Genomic DNA, 25,594 nt, shown 5'->3' on the forward strand with positions numbered 1-25,594 from the left:
TATACATTTTTTTCGCCGTGCATATATTAAATTGAACGAAGTATAGCATTACGAGGAATGTGTCTTTGTAGTACCCGGTAGTATTATCGCAAAGATATTATAAGAACATAAAACACAATGAAATCGTTCTTTACAAATGTTTTACAAGTAGTACTTACACAAAATTCTACTTCATCAAATGATTTTTACAGTTTATGACTCTCGTGTCTTTTTATCTAGAAGCAACAAATCCTATTGATCATAAAAACGAAATTCATTATCGAACAAAATTTAATATACTCAATATATTATAAGTAATATATTCAATGTATTGCACTGTAACGCAAAATTATATAAAATCGTAATACGTAAAGCTAACTGAATAGTTCCTTGGTATTATTTAATCAAATATGTTCATAGATCATAACCATTTCATCAAAACCAGTGATCTTTCGTATAATTTTGCAGTCTTTAGCTACAGGTTTCAAAAACTTGTCCCGATCTCTACGGTATCTGGCTTAAAGAATCGACAGAGTTTTGGAAAGCCACAGGGATTTTTCACACGATTATATCATCATTTATCGGGAAATCTCAGTTTGTGTGTCCTTTCATTTGATACATATCAACCAACAAACGGGAAATCGGAATTTCGCCTATGGTTTCGTGAAAAAACAAACGTTCGACCAATTTTGGGAAGATGGACGTCAAACGTCCGACAACGTGCATTAATGTCCCGCTTCTACCTGGTTGTCGTTGATAACGAGATTTCGTGTAATCCCCTAGAATGCATTGAGCCTGATCTTGTAACATTTTGATCGACTCGCTGGCATGGAGACCCTCCGTTTCTGCGAAGGAGAACATATCGATATCGAAACAAAATTTTAAATATCTGTTTAATCTGCAGTTTAGGAACACACGGCAATCGAGATCGAAATGTAAAATATTTCGTTACTTTATATCGCTTAAACGAAAGAGAAGAGAAAGATTGAAGTTTTAAGTATTTCCTTGATTTCAATTATTTAAGTAAAAATATTTTCATAAATTCAAATTACGAAATTTGTTTGAAATATATGTCGGAGAGGGAAAGACAGCGGGATTTCTCGTCCGGAATGTTGGCAAAAACCCCAATACACTAATCCAGATTTTTACTATAGCCGCCCTTAAGTAATAAAAATAAGAAATAGTCTTAATGTTCCAATCTGACTTTATAACGATGGGTTTGGGCTCGAAGTGACATGGCAGGTCACCGGACTTAGCCACGGTCACGGGAGGGACATGCACCTGACAGAGGTATGAAATGATTATATGGCTCTCCTTAAAACAAAGGTTAACCCGAGAAGCGGGGACAGGAGTATATAAGGGCAGCCTCTTTTGGATTAAGAGAGTTAGAGTTAGAGTTAGAGTTAGAGTTAGAGTTAGAGTTAGAGTTAGAGTTAGAGTTAGAGTTAGAGTTAGAGTTAGAGTTAGAGTTAGAGTTAGAGTTAGAGTTAGAGTTAGAGTTAGAGTTAGAGTTAGAGTTAGAGTTAGAGTTAGAGTTAGAGTTAGAGTTAGAGTTAGAGTTAGAGTTAGAGTTAGAGTTAGAGCTAGAGCTAGTTAGTTGGTTAGTGAGTCGTTGGACGAATTGCCGATTGAGTTATCGGGAAGTTACCCGAATCGAGTAGCATGTTGATACTAGTCCTCCCGTGGACCGTGGATTCGTTATCGAACCTGAATTCGTTGTTACCACCATCTCGACCATCCTATTACCATTACTCGTAGCCTCTGGTAGTGTCCACATTCGTACTGATAAAGATTGGCTACATTCGCGACGGTAAAGTAAGTAAAGGTTCATCGAACGCCCCAAAATGACAACCTGACTCCGACATATATTTATCAACTTCTTCGAAATTAAAAGCCAAAATTTCTTATTACCTGGAGTAAACAGTGCTACCGCTTTCATACATCCCCATTCGCTCATATCTGGTGAGAGTTGTCTAAAACGGCATATCGTGTCCTGAAATACAGGCATATATAAAATCGTAAATAATTTCTTTTTCTTTAATTTTCACTATTATTCTTTATTACTTAAAATTATAAAAATATTCTCGTTCATATTTGTCCAAAATATGAAAGAAAATGTTAATTATTTATTCATTTTCTTGTGATGAAATTACCAAATATTTCATATTCTATGCAATAATTAATACAATTTTATATAAGTTAAATTATTACCTGAATAGTAATTAATTGTTGATTCGTTGTAGCTTCGTCTGGCAATCTTGCTCGTACTTGTTCATCCTCTAGTAAGCCAGTAATATTCCACGATATTGACCACTGTGCTAGATGAAGGAGAAAAAGTTGTGTCCACGAGCCTTCGAGTAACAATAATTGATCGTTCTTCGAAAGGGATTGGAATAGTGGTAAGCAACAAACCCATCTTACTGCCATAAATAGTAAACGTGCAGTTGTTTCCTGAAACATATTAATAAGCTTCGTTCTCCGAGTGAAATTTTTGTTTCATCTGTTTTATTAATCACATATTTTTAATATTTAGAAATGTAAAATAATAAAATATATTAAATTGCTTTCTAATATTAGGTATATATTTTCAATTTCAAAGTCTTTAATAAAATTATATAAAACTAGAAAAGAACCGTTTCATATATATACAAATCAATTTGTCATTAATTTTATTTTGAAAATTTTATATTTTATAAGAATAATTATCGTAAAATTTTTGGTATAGTTACCTGTAATAGTTCTCGCGTAGGATTGGGATTTATTAATGTCCCAGTGGAATTATGACTAGCTTCTGTTTGTTCCAAAGAATATTCTGTTTCCGATTGCAATGGTGCATTCCATACGAGTTCCTTATAAATAAAAATGAAAATATATTTAAACAAATAATACGCATCTAAAAATAATATTTTAAAACTAAAATACTTTGTCTAAAGAATAACATAACTTTATGATGTTATAAATTATTATTAAGAATTTGCAAGCTATTTTTAAGCTCTTTAATAATCTAGATATTTCACATATTTAATATTATATTATTAAAAATCAACACAAATTTCTCTATCCTTTCAAAAAAATTATCAATTCCTTCTATTAATACTTTAATTCCCAAAAATTGTATCAATATTGCAACAACATTGAGCCATAGCTCTAAACAAAAACCCTGTAATAGAATTTAAAAATGTAGAGAATGCATATAGTATGCGAAAATAAAAAAGATATCCTCAGTAACTCATTGTAATATCACGAAAGGTAAAATCTCTATTTAGTTTAGTTTTTCAGCCGTATTTGTATAGCATGAATCTACACTACATTCGTATTCTACAAAATTATCATATAGACATTTAAAACATTTTTCTAAACTTCTCCCTGTCTGTTACCGGAAAGTTAATTTTACGAAACTAAATCCAAAACAAGGAACGAGGATCTCGTCAACACAGGGTCCACGATCGCTCAGTTTCAGTCCAGACTGTGAAACCGGCAGGATTTGTCGGATTGACGGTTATAAAGTTTGCAAAGGGGAAACACCAGACTCGAGCAAATTGAGCTGAATTACTTACCTGACACTGTTCCGCGGACATTAGTATCTGAAGAAGGGGTGGCTGCGGTGTCAGAGCGACGCTCGGGGGTGCTGAGTAGAGGGTCGTGGTCGAAGGAGAATGCGGTAGAGCCAATGGTGCCGGGGACGAAGAGTCCTCCGGTGGTTTCTGCACCAGTGCCACTGGCCGTGGATAAGGCGAGAACCTCTGGTCGCACCTGAACTTTCTGCACACATTATCCTTAGCGTCCTTTTATTGGAGTTATCAAGCTCTAATTGCTAAGAGTAAGGTTTTGCAGTAATATTTAGATTAAAATCATAGATGATATTTTTCTCAATTATATTTTAAACGATGAAAATACTTTTAGCAATGAAGTATAGAATAATTAATGATATGTATAAAGTATAGGATGAATAATAACACATCTTTGATAGCCTGTATGATATTTCTGGCACGATTTTAAAATCGGCTTAAGAATGTGTAGAAGATGATATGGTATATCTTTTATAACTCTGGGTTGTTCATAGTCCTTCAACATCGAAAGGAGAAATTGAATTATTCCTTCATAAGCCTCGTCAATTTAAGTAGTATGAGCCATTGATGAGTCAGACATTGTGTTTAAACAGAACAATAACGTAGCGTATTAAGATACAATATTTACTACCTAATACTAATGTGTACGAATATAAGTACAGATTTTAATAAGAACTTCATACACACCTTTGGTGTAAAAGAACATAAGGGGAACCAAGACCAGTCCTTAATCGATCATTGTGTAAAGGAGGTGCGATCGGTGATTGTTGTTGAGGTTGTTTTGGCTTCCTCGGACCTCGTTCGTGTTGTACAGCTAAACATCAATTATAAAGAATATGTGTTATTTTCATGTTGGATTCTCATTGTCGAACGATTATCTATGAATTTTGTATAATATGTAGTTTTCATTACTAAAAAACTTTCCTAATGCATTTCCTAAATTTAAGTGTTTTTAATAATAATGAAAATTTCTAAGATATTTAATCAATAGCAAAATCCAAAAGAAAGAAGTTAAATTGACATAAAGGTAGATTTATTTAAATACATAAAAATTTATTCCTTTTTCTTTTTCATAACTTTCATAATTTTGTTTATTAGTCGTATATGTTAATTGATTTTCAAATATGTTCTTTCCAGTTTCTCTGAAGCACGTCGATATGATTGATTTACGAAATACATTCTCGATATAACCATGAGTGATCTCTTAATGCCGGAGCATCATCTTGAATGGCTCTATTGATGCCACTCAAGTGCTTAATAGGGGGAGCAAAAAGGCTCGCGAAGGATTGAATACGGGATTCTAAATTTCTTTAAATACGATAAATTACACTTTAAAAGGGTCAATCTTTAATACGCCTTATAGAATTATTCATATCGTTTGAAATATTATCATCAAATAAGATGAACTACTTTATTTACAGTATTTTTAAATATTTCATGAAAGTCCGAAGAAATTTTGAATAAAATTACTTCTTAAACAATTTAGTAAAAGGATGTTGATAAGGGAATGATGGAGAACTGATGATAAATTATTTGTGGTCATCACATAATGTATTAAAAAAGATGTTTTCAGATATAATGGCATAATAGTAATATTATTACATAAATAATTTCATGTTTTGAGTTTCTTAATAACGTTGAATAAATACATTAACAAAAAGAACACGACCTAAAAAGGAATTCTCCCCAAATCTTTTACCCAGAAAAGACTAATAGCACCCCTAACAAACTCTGAGCACCTACAAAACCAACTTCCACATCCATCCGTCTTTAAAAGACCGTTCGAATGAAACTCCTGTGTACACAATCTTGTCACGATTTTTCACCTCATTTACGTACCGATAAAAGTCGCGTCTTACTTGTGATCAAACCATTCCCTTATCCCTCCTCAACAACGAAAGACGAAAAAGAAACCAAACGAAACTTCAAATAGAAAAAGTCCGCGCAGGTTGCTTGAAATCCAGATCAGGGAGAATATTAAAACTTTCATATTAAATATTATCTTAAATATTATCTGATTGTGTTGATACACAATCAACACAGATTTCTCTATTGCCAATTAATGTCGATTTAAATCGGAATTAATATCAATGATTCTCGTTAATGCCTTCCGCAGGAATTATGCGAATATTACGATAACATTACGCAATACTAACGAATCCTGTTACAATCTTTCACTTCATTTACAAGCCAATAAGGAAGAAGGTGAGTAAGAATATCATCAGCTTCAGACAACCAAAGATGAAAAAGAAACCAAACATACCTTCAACTACGATAGAGAGAATCACAAATCATCTCGCGATAGGATGGCCCCTCGCTCGATCTCCGGGCGGTTTCCTATTAATATCGCCTAAGAACTTAACGGTGGGAGCGAAAAAGTCCGCGCAGGTTGCGCGGAATTGAGTTCAGGGGGAGTGGTACTGTTCGAGATGTACGAGCTGTATTTCCGTGGCTTGGCTGGTTGGGGAGCAACGATGGTGGGTAGGTAGGTCGAGCAGCCTGTAGGAGGGTTGAATCTACCAAGTGTGAGGGAGAAGAAGATAGAAATGGGAGGGTGAATGCGATGGCTGGCCGGGGCGTCAGCTTCCACGGGGTCTCCTTGTCAAGGCATCGCGAGAAAGGATAGAGAAAGAGACAGGTGCAAGACTGGATAGACTCTGGTAGACATAGCCGTTACACACGTTGAAATATGTAGAACGTGTGGATGTATGCGTACAGCAAGAGAGAGGAAGAGAGAGAGAGAGAGAGAGAGAGAGAGAGAGAATGGAACTGCAACTGGGTGGCAAGCACATCATCATTAATGAGGCTGAGCGGATCGCAGCCGTGGATTCCCACGTTCGCACTGGCGTCGCAATATCCGCGCTTTATCCGGCCTCTCTTTGTACCATTGGCGGCGTAAGTACATATCTCTTTCTCTGATCCGCCTGATGATGGGATCGCGTGCATACATCCTGGAAGGAACGAGCACAGAAGGAGGTCAAAGTTCGTTCTTTTTGTTTTCGGAGCAATTAACGCTCCCCAAGCTCGGTTTCTTACTGTGAATATTTTAAGTACGTATTGGGAAATTTGGTCTTGTGTGGTTTCTTATGAAAGAACTATTTATACCGTTAATGAAACTATCGCTCTTGAGAATTATTTTGAGGATTATTAAGATACTTTCGGATTTTTAAGGAACGTTTGCAATGTATCGCGAAATTGAAAATATGTATAATTATGTATACGTTCAAGGACGTAGTTCACACAATGTCAACATACCTAATTAAGAGATTGCGGATGTTAATATGTCTATGAGAAATCTAAAATATCCAAGATATTGTAAAAATATGCAAAAATATATAAAATAGCCAAAGTACTTACGTACTGTTATACTATTTAGGCGATGAAACAAATTCTTACTTAGGTTCGATCTTTTCAGTTTTATTTATGAAAATATGGACAATTTGATTTTATTTGGTTTATAATAATATGTAGTTGTTTTCTCTATGTAGTCCATGACTTGCTTAATTTGTAGATAACTAAGAATCACAGAACGTTCATTAGAAGCGGAATGCTTTGTAAGCATTGTAAGCACAAATACGGGGTGCATGCAATCAGTTAGAAAGTAAGGCGAGGTGAAATCCGCTTCGGGTCTATTTGCTTTATCAACTAAATTGGCCGTGCATCGGAACAGGTACAAATATTATTATTTTCCGAGAGTAATAATTGTTTTTTCACCGGAGAATTTTCAGTCGGGCGAAAAAACCAGCGAGAGCCGCGAGCTTGTTTGCTTTGTAAGCAAAGTTCTTCGTATGCCACACGCAGTTGAGATATTAGAATATAAAATTCATTTTTAAAAGCATTCTTCCTTCTTTTTTTAGTCATTCTCCGTTTCAATATATCGTGTTGGGTTTTAAATGATCGATAACAGTACAAAGTCTTTAAACTTTACCAATATTACGTGATGAGTTGCGATATTTTGTTTTGTAATCTAGAATTGAATATTAGAAGTACGTAGATTATTATTTTTTAATACATTTCTGATTATTTCTCAGTAACATTCGATGAAATACGCACATATATACATAGAATCCTCGGGGTCAATAACTTGCGAATCAATTGGATGTATCTTAAAGAAATCTTTCAATATTACTTACTATTAGAAAACCTAAGTTAGTTAATTTCTTCTACTATGCAGGATGTAAGAATATTCAACAACAACAAATACAATACAAAAAGTTTCAATGCGATTGAAATTATAAACATATGAACTATATAAATGTACTTTATATGTATATTTTGACGAATTTTAATCTTACTTTATTTATTAACGAATTTCAATCGAGTTATTAAAATTATGAATCGTAAAAGTAAAATATCGTAGCATCTAATATAAATACATATAGAGATTTTACAAATATTTTTAGAAAGATTAAAATATTACCATGTGTCATATATCATCAGTAATCATGTATAAATTAATAAATTAACAAATAACGACCCTACATCATTTTTCTTAGCGTTGACGACTTTACTTCGCATGCGCAAAATTATAGAGCGGATATTTTTTTCGTTCTATGATAGAGGCCACATTTTTATTTGTTCTTGGTATATTAATCTATTTATTGGAGAATTCTTACAAACAAAATAAATTTTTAAAATAAATATATCAATTTGAAATGTAGATCGACATGAGTTTAAATTTTCTTCAAAATGTAAGGGGCTATATGTTTGGATATAGTAACACATTATTTTACCATAAACAAGTTGCATGAATCCGATCTTTAATGTAAAATATAATAATACGAAGTATGTAAATCAATACCTTTCAGTTATCAAATAGAAAATTTCAAAAATGTAAATGTCACACTAGTAATTACTTAAATAATGAAATCTATTTTCATGATTAAAAGTACATTATATAATCCGCAAATAACATTCCAATTCTTTTAACAAAGCTTCTGAATTAATTTACACACCCATTCAAAAATATTCCTCGCTCGAAAAATGTGCCAGAGAACAGGTTAAAAATCCACGAGTAGTGGTATCAGGCGAGAAAATCCGTGTGTGGATAAACATCGTTGATCGTCGTTGAAGAACAGACCCCCAATTTCACCCCCGATGGCCGTGTCTCGACAGATCCAACGAGCGGACGAGCGCACGTTCCTCTTAATTCGTCGGGACAATTTTTCGTCCGGCCTAGAGGGCTTAAGGGGACGATTTTCGAGTACGTGCGTGCTCGCGATCCGGACGTCGAATGGACGCGGGGATTAGGATCGCATGCGCTGGAATGGACCGCGCCCTGCTCCCTTTTCATCCACCCATTCTCTCTCTTTCCTTTCTCTTCCTTTCTGTTTCTGTCTCTATTGCACGCCCGCGATGCTACATCCAGTGCACACAGAAGCCACGAGCCAGCGTAATACTCGCATACCACGTGCGGTCCACAATGCGAGTTCCCACAGTTGAGTGGCGTTCGGCCTATGTACGCACGACGTGGCCAAGTTAGACCTCCAAGCCTTTGCGTTTTGTCATTCATCGTTAGAAGTAAAATAGAGAACGATGTCCACGTATGGTGTGGTTCGTAAGTGCTCGAACACTTTGGTCAATTTGTAGTAACAGTATAAAAATTTTACCAAAGTGTACAAATGATGAATTAGTAGTTAGAAGCAACATTTATTACTTTTTTACAGAATCATCAGACTGAATCTAAATTACTTGTTAATTAACGTGACAATAACGTATTTTAGCGTTTGTGGTATGTACGAAAAATATAAACGTTACGTATTATTGCCTTACTTTTTTCAAACTAAATCAAAATCGAAGAACGAACAATAGATATCTGTCTGTACCAGAAACGAGCTAACTATCGCAAATACGGTATACTAGCATAGAAATTCAATAAAACCAACTAAATCAACTATCCCAGAATCAAACAAAATGGAACAAAACTTCGACATAAAAGAAGTCCTAAAGAAATCAATCAACTTAAGCTCCCCTGTCCTTCGGCAAGGAAGAATCTAAAAGAGTACTTAACGAGTTAACTAACGAAACTAGAATAACAAGGAAGGAAAAACGAAAGCAAGGAAAAGAAGATAAAGTAGAGAAACGGAAGAGCGAACGGTGAAAAAAGCAAGCGGATAAAGGAGCACAAGTGTACAAGTGATAGAAACGATCGGAGAAGGAGCGCGCGTGATCCACGTATGCGACAGAACGAAATTCGAACGCTACGAGCTGTATATGTTTCTCTATATGGTGTATATGTACGTGTGTGTGTATGTGTGTGTGCGTGGGTTTGGTGCTCACACGGGCCATGGATCACGAGGGCTCACACTCTCTATCCTGCTAAACGGTAAACCGATCTGTGAACATTTCAGCAGTCAGCGATCTCGAAGGCTAATCCTCGAGTGAGTGGGGTTGATACATCGACTACCACCACCAGGCTTCGCCTTCACCACCATCAGCATCGCCATCAACGTTTCCGTGCCGTCGAGTTCAGCCGATTGGAGGGGCCGAATTCACGATTCGTGTGTCGGACTCGCGTGTACGACGCGCCCGTACACGTGTTATCACTCCAGAGAGATTCATATGGACGCTCCCAGTGTACATGCATGGAGTGCACGAACACGTATAGGCGTGTTGTGTCAAACGGATGCCCGGAAAGGGAGCCGACCCTCTATGAACTTGTTTTCTGTCTTCTGGAAAATGCTATGAATGTTCTAACACGAGGGTATGTTTATAGAAGATCGAAAGGTTTTTGTGTATTTAGAGGATGTAGGGATGTATTGAAATAGTATAGTATAGATAAGGTTTGTGTATATGAAATATTTCTGGTAGACTTTAAATTTAGACTTCAAATGTACGTATATTAGTGTTTATATGTATTAGGACACTTGCTAGTCTCGTATAAAACACGGCAATTAATTTAGATTATCAACGAAATGATTAATTGATCAGAATTTTGTGTTTATGCAAGATCAAAGTCGAAAACGTCCAAGGAAAATTTGTGGAGTCTATGTGCAACAGTTACATTATTGTTGGTAGCGTTCCCTGATTATTGAATTAATTAAAGTATAAATATAAGTTATCTCGATAGTTATGATAAATTGTTTTACACATATTATAGAATGTGAATAGGTCATTACAATTGTTTCTGTAAAAATATAAAGTAGTATACCTAAGTAGCTATGGTCAATGATTCTACCATCGTCTGTATTATTGACTTGTACTACCGTCTTTATTGAAACATAATATAGCCTATTCAAATTGTAAGGCTACAAATGTTTATAATCACATAAATCGCTATTATAATCCTTAAAGTCGATTATTCAACACCAGGTTTTGAAATCGAATTATCGGATGGAATTATAAACTGTTCAGTGTATGATTATCTGAATCATAAATTTTAACACGAAAATTAACTAAAAATTGTCTATATTCTTTGATGTATGTATGCTATTAACAGGGTATGATCTGTTGTCTCTTCGGGAAATTGTTGCCCGATCCACGAGGCGAATACGTATGTATGTATGTTATGCAGATTAACAGAGGAGGGTTAGCGCATGACATTTCACATATGTGTAAATGAGATGACCAACGATTAATGGAGTGTCCAACAGGATTATGCGTCCAATAGGAACCTGTGTAAGGGACCTTGTACACGAAGATTCCTTGTCGTATAAATTCAGACAGAAGGTATGTGTCCGTTGATAATTACACCATCCATAGCCAGAATTTTGCTTACTTACGAGGAATATAAATTAAAATTCATGAATGCCTCTTAGACCGTACTCCATTTACACATAAACCGAATCAATTACGTGAAAAATATATTGAAAAAGATCATTTCATTTTTCAAACGCTTTATAAAAAAGGTACAAGCGATAGCTTTTATAATAAAGTTTTCTTGTCACAAGGATCTTGTAAAATCGTACATTTATAATAGCGTGTACATATGCAAATATCAATTCTTCAACATATTAAAATATCCCTAACTGTACATCCGATATTGTACGTGCATTCACTGTACATTCACTGTACCTTTAACATTCCATTTTAACGATAAACGCTTTAAAGCTACAAATAAAATTCAAGCCTCGGCAATTAAGCACAATCAAGAGCCATAATCTTCAAAATGAACCTTTTTTCTCGCAAGAATCCTACAAAATTATGCATCCGTGAAAACGTGCCGAACGTGCCACCAAAGCGGCCGGGAAACGAACATGATCCATTCGCGGGACGGGAACGGCGCGTTTCCTCGTTCGCGAGATGCATAAGCTCGCGGACGTAATTCTCGCAGTTACGTGAACCGTATCCGTTGCGGGGTCCCTCTGAGCGTTACTATGACAGGTGACGATCAAAGCCCGGCTTAACGCAACGACCCGTTCCGTCCACACACATCGCGCGTCCTACCGCAAGAGGGAGAGCGTCCGCTTCCTGTCTTCCTCTTTTCAACCTTGTCAGCCCGCTTCGCACGCTCAGCCCCTCGCGGCTCACCCTGATCTCGCATCTCTCTCTTCAGAGAGACCCGCTTTACAGTTTACCGTTTATGTGGATGGATTGATGCTGCCGGCCGCGTGTACGGCACGCCTCGCTTCGTTGCGTTACCAGCCGTCCACTCCCACGCAACCCCCATCCATCGTTCTCACCCCTGCTCTATGGTTTTCACCCCCGCGTCCGCCTTTCTTCGTCGCCGACCGTGGTCGACGCCAACACGCGGTCGACCGATCGGCCAGCAAAACCCTAGTAACGCCGTAGGCTCGCTCCTTTGGCTCCAGTTGCCTTTTCTGTTTCTTTGGCTCTTCGAAAGATGCTTTGGTTTTCTTTCGAACGAAGGTCCGTCGATGGTTTTACGATCGTTCAATCATAAACACCATGCGATCCCCGGTATTTCTGAACCCTTGCGTTTCGTTCGAATAAGTTCGCGTTGATTTAGTCAGTTACTGTCGCCAAGTCGGTATCGTGTAATTTTCCTCTATTTCAATATTTTAGCAGCAAAATAATGCAATGACATATTTATATATGGACGGATTTAATTTAAAAGAATTTAATTTAATTGAATGTACACAAAGGAACGTAACAGATAGACTGCGGATGTTTTATGCGATTTTATATTTTTGTGGACAATAACTAAAGAAATAGAATTTAAATAAAAATTTGTTTTATCTACTAAGTAATGCGATAAATACTTTGAATACTTTGCACGCTTTTGCACGTTATATGCATTCCGTGTGTATGTAGCATCCTGTATTAAAAGCGTAGTGAAATCAAATCGTAACATCACGGAGATTAAAGTCATTCTAATTATTTCCTTCTTCGTAGACGCGGAAACCGTGAACGTTGGAAAGTTATCCTGGAAACGAAGTATCGGAAATAATCCCGATTTTCCACCGACGAAAGGAGCAAACACGGGGCGCGCCAGTTTAATTCCGGTTCAGAGTGCTTGCTACCTCCAGAGAAAGGGTGGCTTCGAATTATGAACGGAAACAAAGAGATTTAAACTTGGAAGTTGCGAGCCGCGATCGATTGGGCATGAAACGAGGCAAAGTTTGCGGAATCCAACGGCCTAGCCTCGATTTGTATGTGTACACTGGAAATGATGTTGACCGTAAGGCCAGAGAGGACTAACCGGTTCATTTATTTCGTTCTAACAAGTCAAGACTTAACCTTTCACACCTTGTTGTTAATTGGAAAGCTTCGTAGCATTGTTTGGACTAAAATGGATCCACGAGGAATGTGTGATAAGATTTGAAAATGAAGATCTTGGCTTTACTATTTGAAGATTGAAAGATAAGAAGATGAAGAGTAATATAACTTTTATCGAATTTCTCGAATTCTTTCAATTAATTTCTAACTATAGCTATGTTCCCCCCATGGAAACGGTTATAATAATTTCTTTTCTATTAGAAATGTCGGGTGTGAAGTCTAGACATCAAGGCACTAAAGCAAATTTTATGCAAACAACTTTCTAAACATCAGGACCATGGAACAAGTTTCGAACAAAACATTACGACATGAAAACAATCAACAAAATATATAATATATGTATATATCTTCAGTAGTATCAGTATATTCGTTTTTACAAACAGTGTTTCTTATACTTGCTGATCTAAAAATTTTATCTCCTTATATCTCCATCACGAACTATGATTATAAAGATACAATACCATTTAAGAATAAGAGTCACTATCAAAGCATATAGATGTAAAGAAAAGTAAATCTTCCTTCGACTTAAACAAATATCGAACAAAGGTACCGAAAACAAGAGAAGAAGCGATCGCAAAGGAATAAAACGATTCGATATACCGTACGATAATTTCGCAAGCAGAGCTTGAAAACTTGTCCGCTGGTTGCAAATACGCGAAAAAAGCGAAAAGAAATTGAAGGTTCCCTTGCGAGATGCGAGAAGCGGAAGGAAGATTCGATGGGTCGCCGCGGATCCTCTCTTTCCCTTTACAAGTTACAAATCCCACGCGGTAAGCCGCTTGGTAATCTTCTGATATCGTTTAACGCCATATTTCGCAAAATATACGGGTCCGCGCTGTGCGGGGCATTTCGTCGGCAAGGTAGACGGGCAGAGCAAATGACACCGAGAGGGATGAATTTCCGTGGAACGAACGAAGGGTGCTGGTATACGCTGGTGTGAGGGGTTAGAGATCTCCGGGTTGTCAGGCGGCGGATGATTGCATGCCTGCGGCGGCGTTTCGCGAAGCGCCGAACACCGCATACATAATATATACCACTTACCGAGTGGTCACCTACGTCTTATGGGCGTTTCACAATGTTTCGTCATGCGATCTACCGGTCCGTCGTAAAAGCGCGCCAATAAAATGGTAATAGCGCAAGGATAACGTAGCATGTAGAGTAAAAATGGCAAAATGATAAAAAGAATGGTAAAAGTGGCAAAATGATATAAAGAATGGTAAAAGTGGCAAAATGATAAAAAGAATGGTAAAAATGGCAATAAGGTAAGGTGTTGGTGCGAAGGAAAAATAAGACACAGACTGTGTAAATTTGTGAATGCAAGTAAAGGAATGGAATCTAAATAGAGATTTGTAAAATTCAAGAAAGATGATAGTCGGATGTAGGATGCAAGGTAAGGTACAATTTTATATTTTTGTGAATATAATTGGAGAAATACAACTTAAATAGAAATTAGATATTGTAAGGTATATACTGTGTTGAATACATCCTATATCTTTGCATTCTGTGCATTTTTGCGCCATTTTAATCTTTCTATACAAGAATTGAGAATTTGATGTCCTTGGATAAAGTAGAATTGTTATCATTTTCTTTTCTGATAGAGGATAAAAGTTCCGTTTCTTAGTATTGGTAGTATTATCGGTGTATGGTGATATTTGCTTGATTATATGGTAATCTTAATCGTATCAAAGAAAGAATTTTCTCTTATTCTTTATGATAGCATTAGATGTGAAACTCAATATACTACTACGCTCAAATGAAAACTATCTTCGTCAATATCTTTAACTATCTAATTACTAATATCTAGCCAATTAGTTATATACTATTGAAGATATGTACAGATCTGACAACAATCGACATTTTTTAAATTACCTATACCACCACTCTCTTTATCTGCCACAACAACCATCGTCTCCTTCGTGAACACAAAAGTCTTCTCAACGTTGATAATCTCCATGAATTGCTGTTAATTTCCGTGAAACTAATTGTGAGAGCAAGCAGAGGAAGGAGTCTCGTAACAAGCGCATACTCGTGCGTTTTTCGCGCATGATGATCGTGGAGAGAGAGAGAGAGAGAGAGAGAGAGAGAGTAAATGAGAGACAGAGAAAAACAAGGGGTAAGAGAGAAACGCAAGAACTAGGGGCTCACCTCACTTCGTGTGGAGCCTCCTTAACGTTAGGAAGCTCTGCCACTAATTGAATCTCCTCTCTTACTCGCGTCTGGAGCCTCCGCAACCGCTGGGAACCAGAGCACCCGTCCTGCATTAAACACCCCCCGACACCCTGGCCACCCTCATCCCCGTCGAGCGGTCTGGTCCGCCCCTGGCTGCCTTTCTCTTTCGATATGTACCTCTATCTCTCATCTGCCGCTTTTCCTCCCGCTCTTTGCCTTCCTTTGAATATGCTCTGCCTTCCTCGCTCTTCTTCCTTTCGTCTTTCTTTTCTTATTTTCGTTCGTCTTTCTTTGTATTTCTGTTTCTCCTTATATTTACCTGGTACTGTCTTTGCCGTTTTCCTCTCACGTTACTGCTTCTTGATCGGGCTTCTTCGCTCGAAACCTCCTTTGCTCGTTCTCCTTTGATTTTTCTACTTTTCTCGAACGTTTTTGGTCTTCTCCTCTTTTTTTGTTTCAAACTCGCGTGAGTTGCCCGAGTATTTTATAACATTCTTCTTTGGCCATTTTCTCGCGGTACGGCGGTTTTCTTTTACGGCTATATGTATATTGAACATTTTTTCGCAACTCATCGAAAATTTCGGTGTTTAATGAAAAATTTAAAGTACAAATACTTAATTTCATTGCGATGTTATTTCTGGTCATATCGCTGCTTTAAACGAATGTTACACTTAGAGAAATGTTTTTTCAAGTTTTGATCATGATATTGTGGCTCGTTATTAAGGTAAGCTTCGTTTAACCGTGTCTCGTTTAACTGTTATCACACTCGCAACAAATTCATGTTTAGTATTTAATTCAACAGTTGTATTTAGCATATAAGGAGCTTTTTCTAATTTCAAAGTATTTTCCTAGTATTATATTTTCTTGTCCAGAATCGATTGCAACATGATGACAATTAGCAGATGTCAGACAGTGTTTAACAGAACTCAATAGAGCTCATTTCAAGTGTAAGCAAGATATCAATGTCATCAGATATTTTTAAGGCAGAAGAGCAATTAATATGAACATGATGTATGATAAACGGCAAAGATGGTTACAGAGAGTGAATAAAATATATATACAGCAAAGTCAGCTTATTATATACGTATTTGTGTATTCATGTTTTTGTTCATATTGACATTTGATTAAACTTTCTCAAAGTTAATTTCAAAGTTTAAAAAAAGATTTTCACTCTTCCGAGGAAGCATGTTGCTCATGAGAATTTAAATTAAATTATTAAAATATCAAATGTATTACTTCAGTCGTATTTAAAAGCAAATTTCTTGGAAGCTATTCTGCAACTCGAAATAAAGACCTACATATTGCTGAGATTTAAAGTGTCGGAATTATTTCAAAACTTAAACTATCGAAAACTTATGTGAAATATAGAATAGCTCTTTAGAGAAAGTAGCGAAAAATAAATCTAAATTTTAAACGGTTCTAGAATTTAAGAATAATGTTTTGCATTCGTTTAGGAACAATAACACGGAATTAATATTTTACAGAAATTCCATATACCGTGTAAATCGCGGGTTTTAACAAGAACCTATTAATTACGCATATAACCATGACATGGTATTCAGTTGAAATATCAAACGAGGATTACACAAAGTCGTGTACTTATCGATATCAAATCCGATTTGCCCTGGCACGTAGAATATATGTATACCTTCAAATCGATACATGCTCGAATGCTTGAGGCTAACAAAAGAGATTTGAAATATTGAATCCTTGTACATCGTTAAAACTATTCTTATTAATTCCATTTCTACGATAAAAAATTTATTCCGCGGTGAAACATTGTAAAACAGACAGATAGAAGCAAATAACATAACGTTTACGTGTTATACAAGCAGAGTGATAAAATTTACAGCAAACGAATGTTAATTACTGTCCGACCTTTCATCGGGGACATAATGTAATGCTACATTGAAAGAAGATTACACGTTTTCGATCGATTAATTAATTAAATGGAAATGGTCAGCAACGTTCGTCGAGAAGTATACACGCTGGTATCCGTGAATTTTGCGGCGAAATATCGAGGGCTGGAAGTAACGATCAAGTGAGAGATCATGGAAAAGCGAAACGTGGTATGACGGTGCAAAATCGTTATTGAGTCTCCACATTCGAGCCAGTTCTATTGAAGTCTCCCGTGTCGTCGATTAATAGAGACACGCAGTATGCTGTGTGATAACGCAATTTCGATGAAACTTAATACTGTTGGATGAAAAATTCAGTCGTTCAGAGATTGTCGGAAAAAAGTCGTATGCAGTTTCGTTTCACCTCATATAAAAGTTGTTTCCAACATATTGATTATAACGATGTAACAAGTTTCGAATTTCCGTGAATTAATCAACCTTGAATGAGGAATTACGATATTCTTTTGCAAAACACTTTCATTTTTTGAGGATGTTTTTAAGTTGAAAATGTTTAGTAGAATGAATATAATATTTATGGCAACTTGAACATTTAAGAAATTTAATTCATAATCTTTGCTTAATTGTGTGAATAATTAAAGAATTTAATGTATAGTATATATATGTATTTCTAGTTTTATGTTTAAGTAAAACTTAAAAATACTCTTTTGGTCTATTTATAGATCTATTTCTTGGGAATATTCAGTATATTGATACTCATAGCAACTTGAATGTACCTGAAGAATTTAGTTTATAGTTTACCTGCTTAACAAAATTCAATCTCTTGTTTATGTGACGACATACGTCATGGATCAAATAAATCCTTTGATGTAAAACCAACGACAAATAGAGTATTTAACCATGATTACTGTTTTACTAGATCCACGACTACGTTTGCTTAGGAGGGTTTGTCTGACCAATAGCCACTGAAGTCACTGTCTTTGCGGGGCATTCGCGGTTCGAAAATCTTTGTCCCGTGAAACCACAAGAGAATCGCAACAAGACTACTAATATCTAAATCCAGCTAATTCAGACGAAAGATTCAAGAAAGTCTAGCAAAATAATAATTGTTTTGCTCAAAACTACACTTTGGAAGAAATCAAAGAGACATTCAATTGTTACAACTTCTACTTCATTTTCTACTGAAATTCACCACAAAATGATAGCACATCTCAACAATATTAAAAGATTAGATTTATCTATTGAAGTAATATGAATAATTGTATTGAATATTAAAAATAAGTTAAATTTTTTTCAAAAATATTAACTTAAATTAATATCTCTTTATATGTACATTTTTTCATATTGATTTTATTTAATATTAAATTTGTTTACAAAAATTTTGAAACGTGCAATCATTTTGTCGTGAACTGTCATATAAGATTTAAAAAAAGCAACTACATAAAAAAATGTAGCAAACAAGCTATTTTTGTTACTATAGTACAGACAGAAGAAATAGACTATCCAAGATCAGCGCTACTTCTTTGCTATCGCTGTATCCCATTGAATATTAGTTAAATTATAATAAATTCCAATAAACTGAGTATGTATATATCTCAAGTCCATTTATTTGAAAATCAATTAATTTTTTAGGTATCATTATCTTTTACATTATTTGTTACATAACTTTTATTTATTTTTACTTTCAGTTTAAAAAATTGTTCAATATTACATCTTTCTGTTAACTAGATTCCTTACATTTCAATTAACATTTACAACATTATTAAAGTCGTAACAAACTTCATGAACAGTGAAAACACGTTACAAGAGCTATTACCATTAGAAGAAGAATATAAAAAAATATATTATTAAAGATTATTTTAATACTTTCGAAAAAACTATCTCGTCAAATATAATAGAATATCTTTTATTTTACTTTATCGCTCGGATCACTTTAGATTTTTATTTTTATCTAACAACCCAGGTATATTAATCCTTCAAAGAGGAAGATAGAATTCTCCTTTTCGAAAAATAAAACAATTACTAGGAGTATAAATAAGTTCCCATGGTCAAGTATCGATAATATTAACGAACGTACAGTGATATTCTTTTGTTAGTGAGAAGACTGTCCAACGTTTCAAGAATTACACTATAGTCAGTTCTCCGTATTTTTCATAATTAGGGGAGGAAAAAATTGTTAAACAAATCAACTCGATAAAAGAAATCAATCATTATTATCTACTAACGAATCTGTTTTTCTAATTTAATTTTAATGCAATCTAATTCTTTAAAATTAATTGAGAACGATAGATTCCAAGAGAAAACAAGTTGATTAAAATTCTACTATCGTTTCAGTAGATATCCAGTTCACTCCAGAAAACACGAGAACTTATATATACTATCAGTATTATCAAACATCGTATTTATCGAGAAATAGTTGTTAAAACTTCCGATCAATCTTATAAAAAGCTCAACTCTTGTAGTTAGAAGATTGAAGCCTATTTCTTTCGTCTCTACTATAATTAACAACGGTGTAGAGTCCGCGGGGAAAACAGAGGCAGTCACAGCCTGCTCTGCTGGGAGCTCTTCGAGGCCTTCCTCTTGACAAGCAAGCACGCCATTAGACCGCTCCCGATGTCCTATGATATCGTGGTATTCTTTCCTCGCGCGGAATCACACCTACGATACTTTTTCTATAGGAGACGTATCTGATCTCACGATGCTATGTAAACATTTCCAAAAAAGTTTCATCACTTACCGTCTCTGTTCATGTTAGCTTCGAAACACTTGGCGAGTCTGCAGGCACGACATTGGTTCCTGTGGGTTTTATCGATGGGGCAGCGCCCTTTCATGGCACCCTGAACCTTGCAGATGTACCTTCGATTGCTGTGAATGCTCCTCTTGAAAAATCCTGAACAACCTGGACAGCACAGAAAAATTCGAACGTTCTGTTAAAAATCGATCGATTGTATGTTAAAATAATTTAGCGAGAAGTACGCTAAATAAAAATCAATTTTATACAGGGTGTCTTATCAATTCTGTCTTCATCTATAATAGATGAAAGTTGCAGGCTTGAAAAGATACGTAACGAGATGGTAGACATTTGCACAAAAATTTAAAGAGTAATAATATTGGTAACAATATATTACAAGTTATAGATTATAGGAATATATTTTATAATTTTATAACTTTACGTTTGGATTACAAAATTAGATGATCTTTAATTTGTAAAATTTCAATTGTTTTATTATCAAACTTGTTTTTGTTATAAACGATATTAGTGATTTATAATTTGTGATTCGTAAAATCGAACTAATAATATTAATTTAATTATGCAAGAGAACCCTGAATTCCAATTTTGATTGATGTGTAAGATTATTAAAGTAGATTTATTAAAAATCGAAACTAATCTCCAGATTTCCCCTACTTCTTCATCTGCGAAACCGCTATCACCAAGTTACATATATATTTTTTTCAACTGTACAACATTCATTGGAACAGAGTTGACAGAACACCCTATACCGTCGGATAAGTTACGATCATTACGTAGATTTAACCTTTATGATTTATTTCATTGATAATTAAACAATCTTCTCTCTCTAAACATTTTGAGCGAATCTAATCTAAAGCATTAAGCTGGTGAGAAAATTATCGTGAATACGTGTTGTTTCGGTTAGCTGTCAAGAGAATGAATTGTTAAATAAAAGCGGATTGTAATCAACGAATCTGTTGTCTCTTATAAAAGATAAACGAACGTTTGTCGAAGTGTTTTTTTTAATGAAAAATTTAAGTACAGAAGAGCTTGATAATTACCGTCGCAACTGTAGATGCCGTAGTGTTTTCCAGAGCTACGGTCACCGCATACCAGACACGGTATATCAAGTAATCTGTCCCCTACAACAGAAATTGACTTAATGGAAAAACGGAAAATCTAACAATTGTTAATGATAGCTTTGTTTCTTTTCGCTTTGTGTTTGTCTGTTTTTGAAAGCAAAATGTTTTTCAGAAATAAAGCCTTATTTAATATTCTTTCTGTTTTTAAACTTTGTTCAAATTACGATCAACTGTAATTAATCAATTAAACGTTCAATTGTTTTTCATTCCTAAGAATATTTGATTTTTGTACAATACGAATATCTAGTATTTATTGAGTATGCAATAATTTAAAAAAATTTTCAAAAAATACTTAATGCATTAATATGTATTATGTAAATTGAATATATATATATATATATATGTTTATAATGTTTTTAGGAATTAAAGAGTTGATAATGAAGATATAATTGTAATTAAAGTACAATTATTAAAAATATTAAAAATATCTTCTTTTGAAGATTTGTGCATTGTGTTCTATTTATGAACCAGCGTAATTTCCAAATTTTATACAACGAAAACTATAAAAAATTACATTTTCCATAATTCAATTACTTGACATCTCTCTCAACGATACGAGAAATTGAAATGATAAAACAAATTCATTGATTACGTTTGTAGCTAAAAGAAAGTTGCGTCCACCGTGTCTGACTGTATACAGATATTTCTACTTAATTCTTATTCCACCATGTATTCGAACAAATTTCTCTAAAACATTTGTTTCATGTATACTACGTATATTTTACAAACTATACCATTCTTAACAGCTTCGTAATGATAAAAATACGAATATTTATTTATATTTTTACTGTTTTATACAATTTCAGTTTCGTTAAGAACCACCAATTTCTGAGATATACCTGCCATCGATGAACGCTATAAACAACTAAACAAACGCAGATAAAATAAAAGAATTACATTCTTATCTTCGAGTAAAGTGGAAAACTCTTTCAAACGCGTTAAATAAAATTTCTTAATTTATCTCTCGAACAAATGATTGACCATGCGATTAATCCGACGTGAGAGATACCACCGAGCCACTCGCATAAACCGGAGAACCTAAAAACGAAGTGAAAAGCTGGCGGAAAGAGGACTCCGTTTAAGAAAGCAAAGCGGACCGCAAGAAGAGCTGGAGCGTTAATCTGTTCTCCCCCTTTTTGGAGGAACCCTAATCGTCCTAATGATCCGCGGCAAGAAAAACACAGCCATGCCTAAGCCAACCAAAGCTTCCGTTTCTGGCCTGGGGAACCAACCACCTTCTTCTCACACCAAATACCTACCAACCTAACCCGATCAGTCGAGCTGCTTCAACCCCAACAGATTACCTCCTTCGACGTTTACGCTTATATCTAGACATCGTTGTCTTATGTGTCCTACGCGTCGATTAACTATAAACGATTTCAATAGCAAGGGGGATTAAGTATATCTGAGGGTAATAGTTACAAATTTATGCAATCCTATTATATTTGAATTTGAAGTATCTTCTTCGAAAGTGTGGAAGGGTTTAAAAGATCGCTATGCATTCAATTCTGTTCAACGCTTGGAGTTGCTATGTTACATTGTGAAAATAGTAAATTATTAATAATAAATTTATATTTAACGTAATGTACGTTACGTCGAAAGAAAAAGAAAGCTTAAAATTATGTGCAGCTTTTTAAATGACATCGAGGGATGAACGTTGAAGTATTTGAACATTAGAATTTAATATTTAGACTTTCTTTTTTCCTATGAAATCGAGTTGTAATTTAAACAAAGTTAATTATGTAATTGGAACATTTTGGGAAATTTGTATCGAACGATTAAAAAGAAAGAGAAAAACAAATCTTCCTAGAAATATTTATTTTATCATTATTTTATATCAAGTAGTATCAAGTAGTATTCCTTGAATTTTAAAGCGATCTGTTCTGGAGTTAGCAAAATTAAATAATCGGGAACAAATATTTGGCAATGTTTCTTTGGTTACCAACTCTTTTTATTGAATACCATTTTGAAACGAATAATAATGAGAATAGATACTTCATTTTAATAACAAGGTACAACATTCTTTATTTCATTTCGTATTTCATAAAAAAAAATTATACTTTGCAAAAAAACGTAAAATCTAAACTAGATTTCATGTGTCTTGTTTTATTTGAAAGACAAATAATTTGGGAGAATTATAAATATTAATTTTTTATATAAATAACTCGAGAACTGAAATTAATAGATTTTGGAAACATATTTGAAACAATTTTTAATAAAATATAAATGAAATCATTCCTATTAAATACATAGCGACCCAATCTTGCTTTCAAAAACCATTGTTTCGTTATCTCACTTCTATAAAAAGTCAATTAAACCATAATTATACAAAAAGCACAATTCAAAATACCAAATAGCATAGTTCCATTCAATACGAACCGAAGATAACCGCTCCTCTATCCAGAATAAACTTTCTAATCTCCATTGAATTACAAATCCCAAATCATCGGTCCCAGAAGTCAATCACCGGGACCAAAAACCATCGCAAGGCCACCAATTGAACAACCAATAATCGCACACATTTAAAACGAAAACTTCGACTCTTTCGATCGTCCAAAACCAAAAATCAAAACAAAAAGAGATCCTCCGAAGCTAAAGTAAACGAAATCGACGAAACAAGCTATTTTAACGCGCACCCAAAACGATCAAACGTCGACATGCCAAAGTTCAAACTGAACCTGTCAAGTCACCAGGTCATCGAAACTCCGAAACCATCCGATGGAAAACGAATTTGAAAAGGAACAATTTAAAAAGAAAAATAGAAGAAACAGGAACCAACGTCTCATCTTACCGATGTTGCGCATAAATAAAAACGAAGAATAATTAAAAAAAGAAGAAAGAAACGAAGCGGCACGTGTGTCACTGTCTTCTAAGTACCGCGTGCCCTGAACGGGGGTTGGCGAACCACTCCAACGTATCACTGTCGAGAAAAGCAAGAGAGGCACGCTTTATCGAACTGACCTGTGCCCATCCTTCGCGACTGATCAAAGTCGAGCATCCCCAGACGGACGACTGGACCGGTGGCCGTTCCGACACGACGCCGAGGGAGTCGCGCGAAGTCTCGAAGCGTTCTCCGTGACGAGGTGGCTTCGAGCCTCGGCGTAGCTACTCATCTCGTTGGGAAGGGCGGGTACCGCGGTTCGCGTTCGTGTGTACGAGCTGCTCGTATCGATGTGTGTGCACGGTGCGTCTGTACGTTCGTTATACGCACGTATATAGGGGCTGCTGCCCGATTGGCTGTCGGAGTTGCCTATCTCCCCTGACCGTAGCCATACTAGCTGGAATCACGGGTCGTTCTTCGACACGCTCGACGTACTTCTAGGAGAGGATGGTTGGCCAGGGTGTGGGCGATCCCTAACACACGTACAGAAGTTCCTAAACGGCCGCGAGTCGGCGTAGCTATGACGTCGACACGGGGATAGCGAAAGATTCGATCGTCTCGCGATGTAGGTGTTTGTTTGATGGGATTTTGCAGTTGATGGACAAATTTATTACTATTTGCTTTTATTTGGTGATGATTGTTTTATTTCACTTTTCTTCCTTCATACGTATACTCTTGCTTTTGTACATTAATAAGGAACGAAAGCTCATCAGTCAGGAGAAGTGGTATTTTTCCGATTTAACGGAAAATAATTTATTTCGTAAAAGATCTGACTTAATATTTACTATTAATTGCAATGATATTTGTCTTATTTCTTCTGTAGCATCTATATGTAACAAAAGACTCTGTGAGTGGAATAATAACTTTCCAGATTTCTTAATTATTTCGTGGCTGCATCAGCCCTCAAAGCGGTGCAGGATAAAAGATATATTTTTTAAAATTCAGAGGATTGTTATACGAGACTTACAATTGTTGAATTTGTAAGTGCACAGCTTTCCCCTAACAGAGGATCATTACAACGTGATATTGAATTTTATAGTTTGATTAAATCACGTAAGTAATGAACGTAATTTTTTATACATATAAATGAAATTGTTCGATCATCGCACGCAGAAAGGGGGATAAGGTTATAACCATCGCTGGATGCGGCTTTAGTCAGGCTATTGCACGATGTACACCACTTCTTCAATGTGGCTGGTACGTTGGCCTGAAATTGGAGGGTGGTAGCATCGATGAAGAGGGGTCAGAGGAAGGTGACAGGAGGATAGGTGGGGAATTCCAACGGGCGACTAGACGGCCCGGGGACTTGCTGGCCGAGTGGCTGACGCGACTATAGTGGGGTAGTGCTAGTTAGCCACGGGAAATGCGGGGGCGGCTCCAAAGGCCACGTTGTCAGACGAACGTTACCACCGTGTCATTGGTCGACTCCACCCCTGAGATGGCACAGGGGTGCAGATCTATGTAGCAAGGGTGGATGGGCGTTTCCAGCACGCCCATTCGACGAGGGAAAAGAGCCAGGATCTCGACGACCAACCGCTGCTTCGAGATTAGACCGACGTCGTTGGTGGCTGTTAGGGCTGCGATGCCAT

The 25,594-nt window shown here is 35.7% G+C and overlaps 1 protein-coding gene across 2 annotated transcripts; it reads right to left on the reverse strand.

Annotated features, from left to right (window-relative positions):
* Nucleotides 1–329: 329 nt before the first annotated feature.
* Nucleotides 330–24,246, reverse strand: LOC117204106 (nuclear receptor subfamily 2 group E member 1-like). 2 transcript variants are annotated; one of them, XM_033441152.1, is made up of 9 exons: nucleotides 24,086–24,122; nucleotides 21,044–21,124; nucleotides 19,989–20,150; nucleotides 4,236–4,362; nucleotides 3,537–3,741; nucleotides 2,709–2,828; nucleotides 2,191–2,430; nucleotides 1,891–1,972; nucleotides 330–824 (listed from the first exon to the last, which is right to left on the reverse strand). In XM_033441152.1, exons 1-9 carry the CDS (start codon nucleotides 24,120–24,122, stop codon nucleotides 571–573), a joined length of 1,308 nt encoding a protein of 435 aa, XP_033297043.1. In that variant the 3' UTR covers nucleotides 330–570. The 2 variants fall into 2 exon arrangements, with proteins under 2 accessions (XP_033297043.1, XP_033297044.1); XM_033441153.1 differs by lacking the exon at nucleotides 21,044–21,124 and having other exon boundaries at nucleotides 24,086–24,246.
* Between the last annotated feature and the right edge of the window lie 1,348 nt (nucleotides 24,247–25,594).

This window comes from Bombus bifarius, unplaced genomic scaffold (assembly GCF_011952205.1).
Source record: "Bombus bifarius isolate JDL3187 unplaced genomic scaffold, Bbif_JDL3187 scf7180000007977, whole genome shotgun sequence".
Classification (NCBI taxonomy): Eukaryota; Metazoa; Arthropoda; class Insecta; order Hymenoptera; family Apidae; genus Bombus; species Bombus bifarius.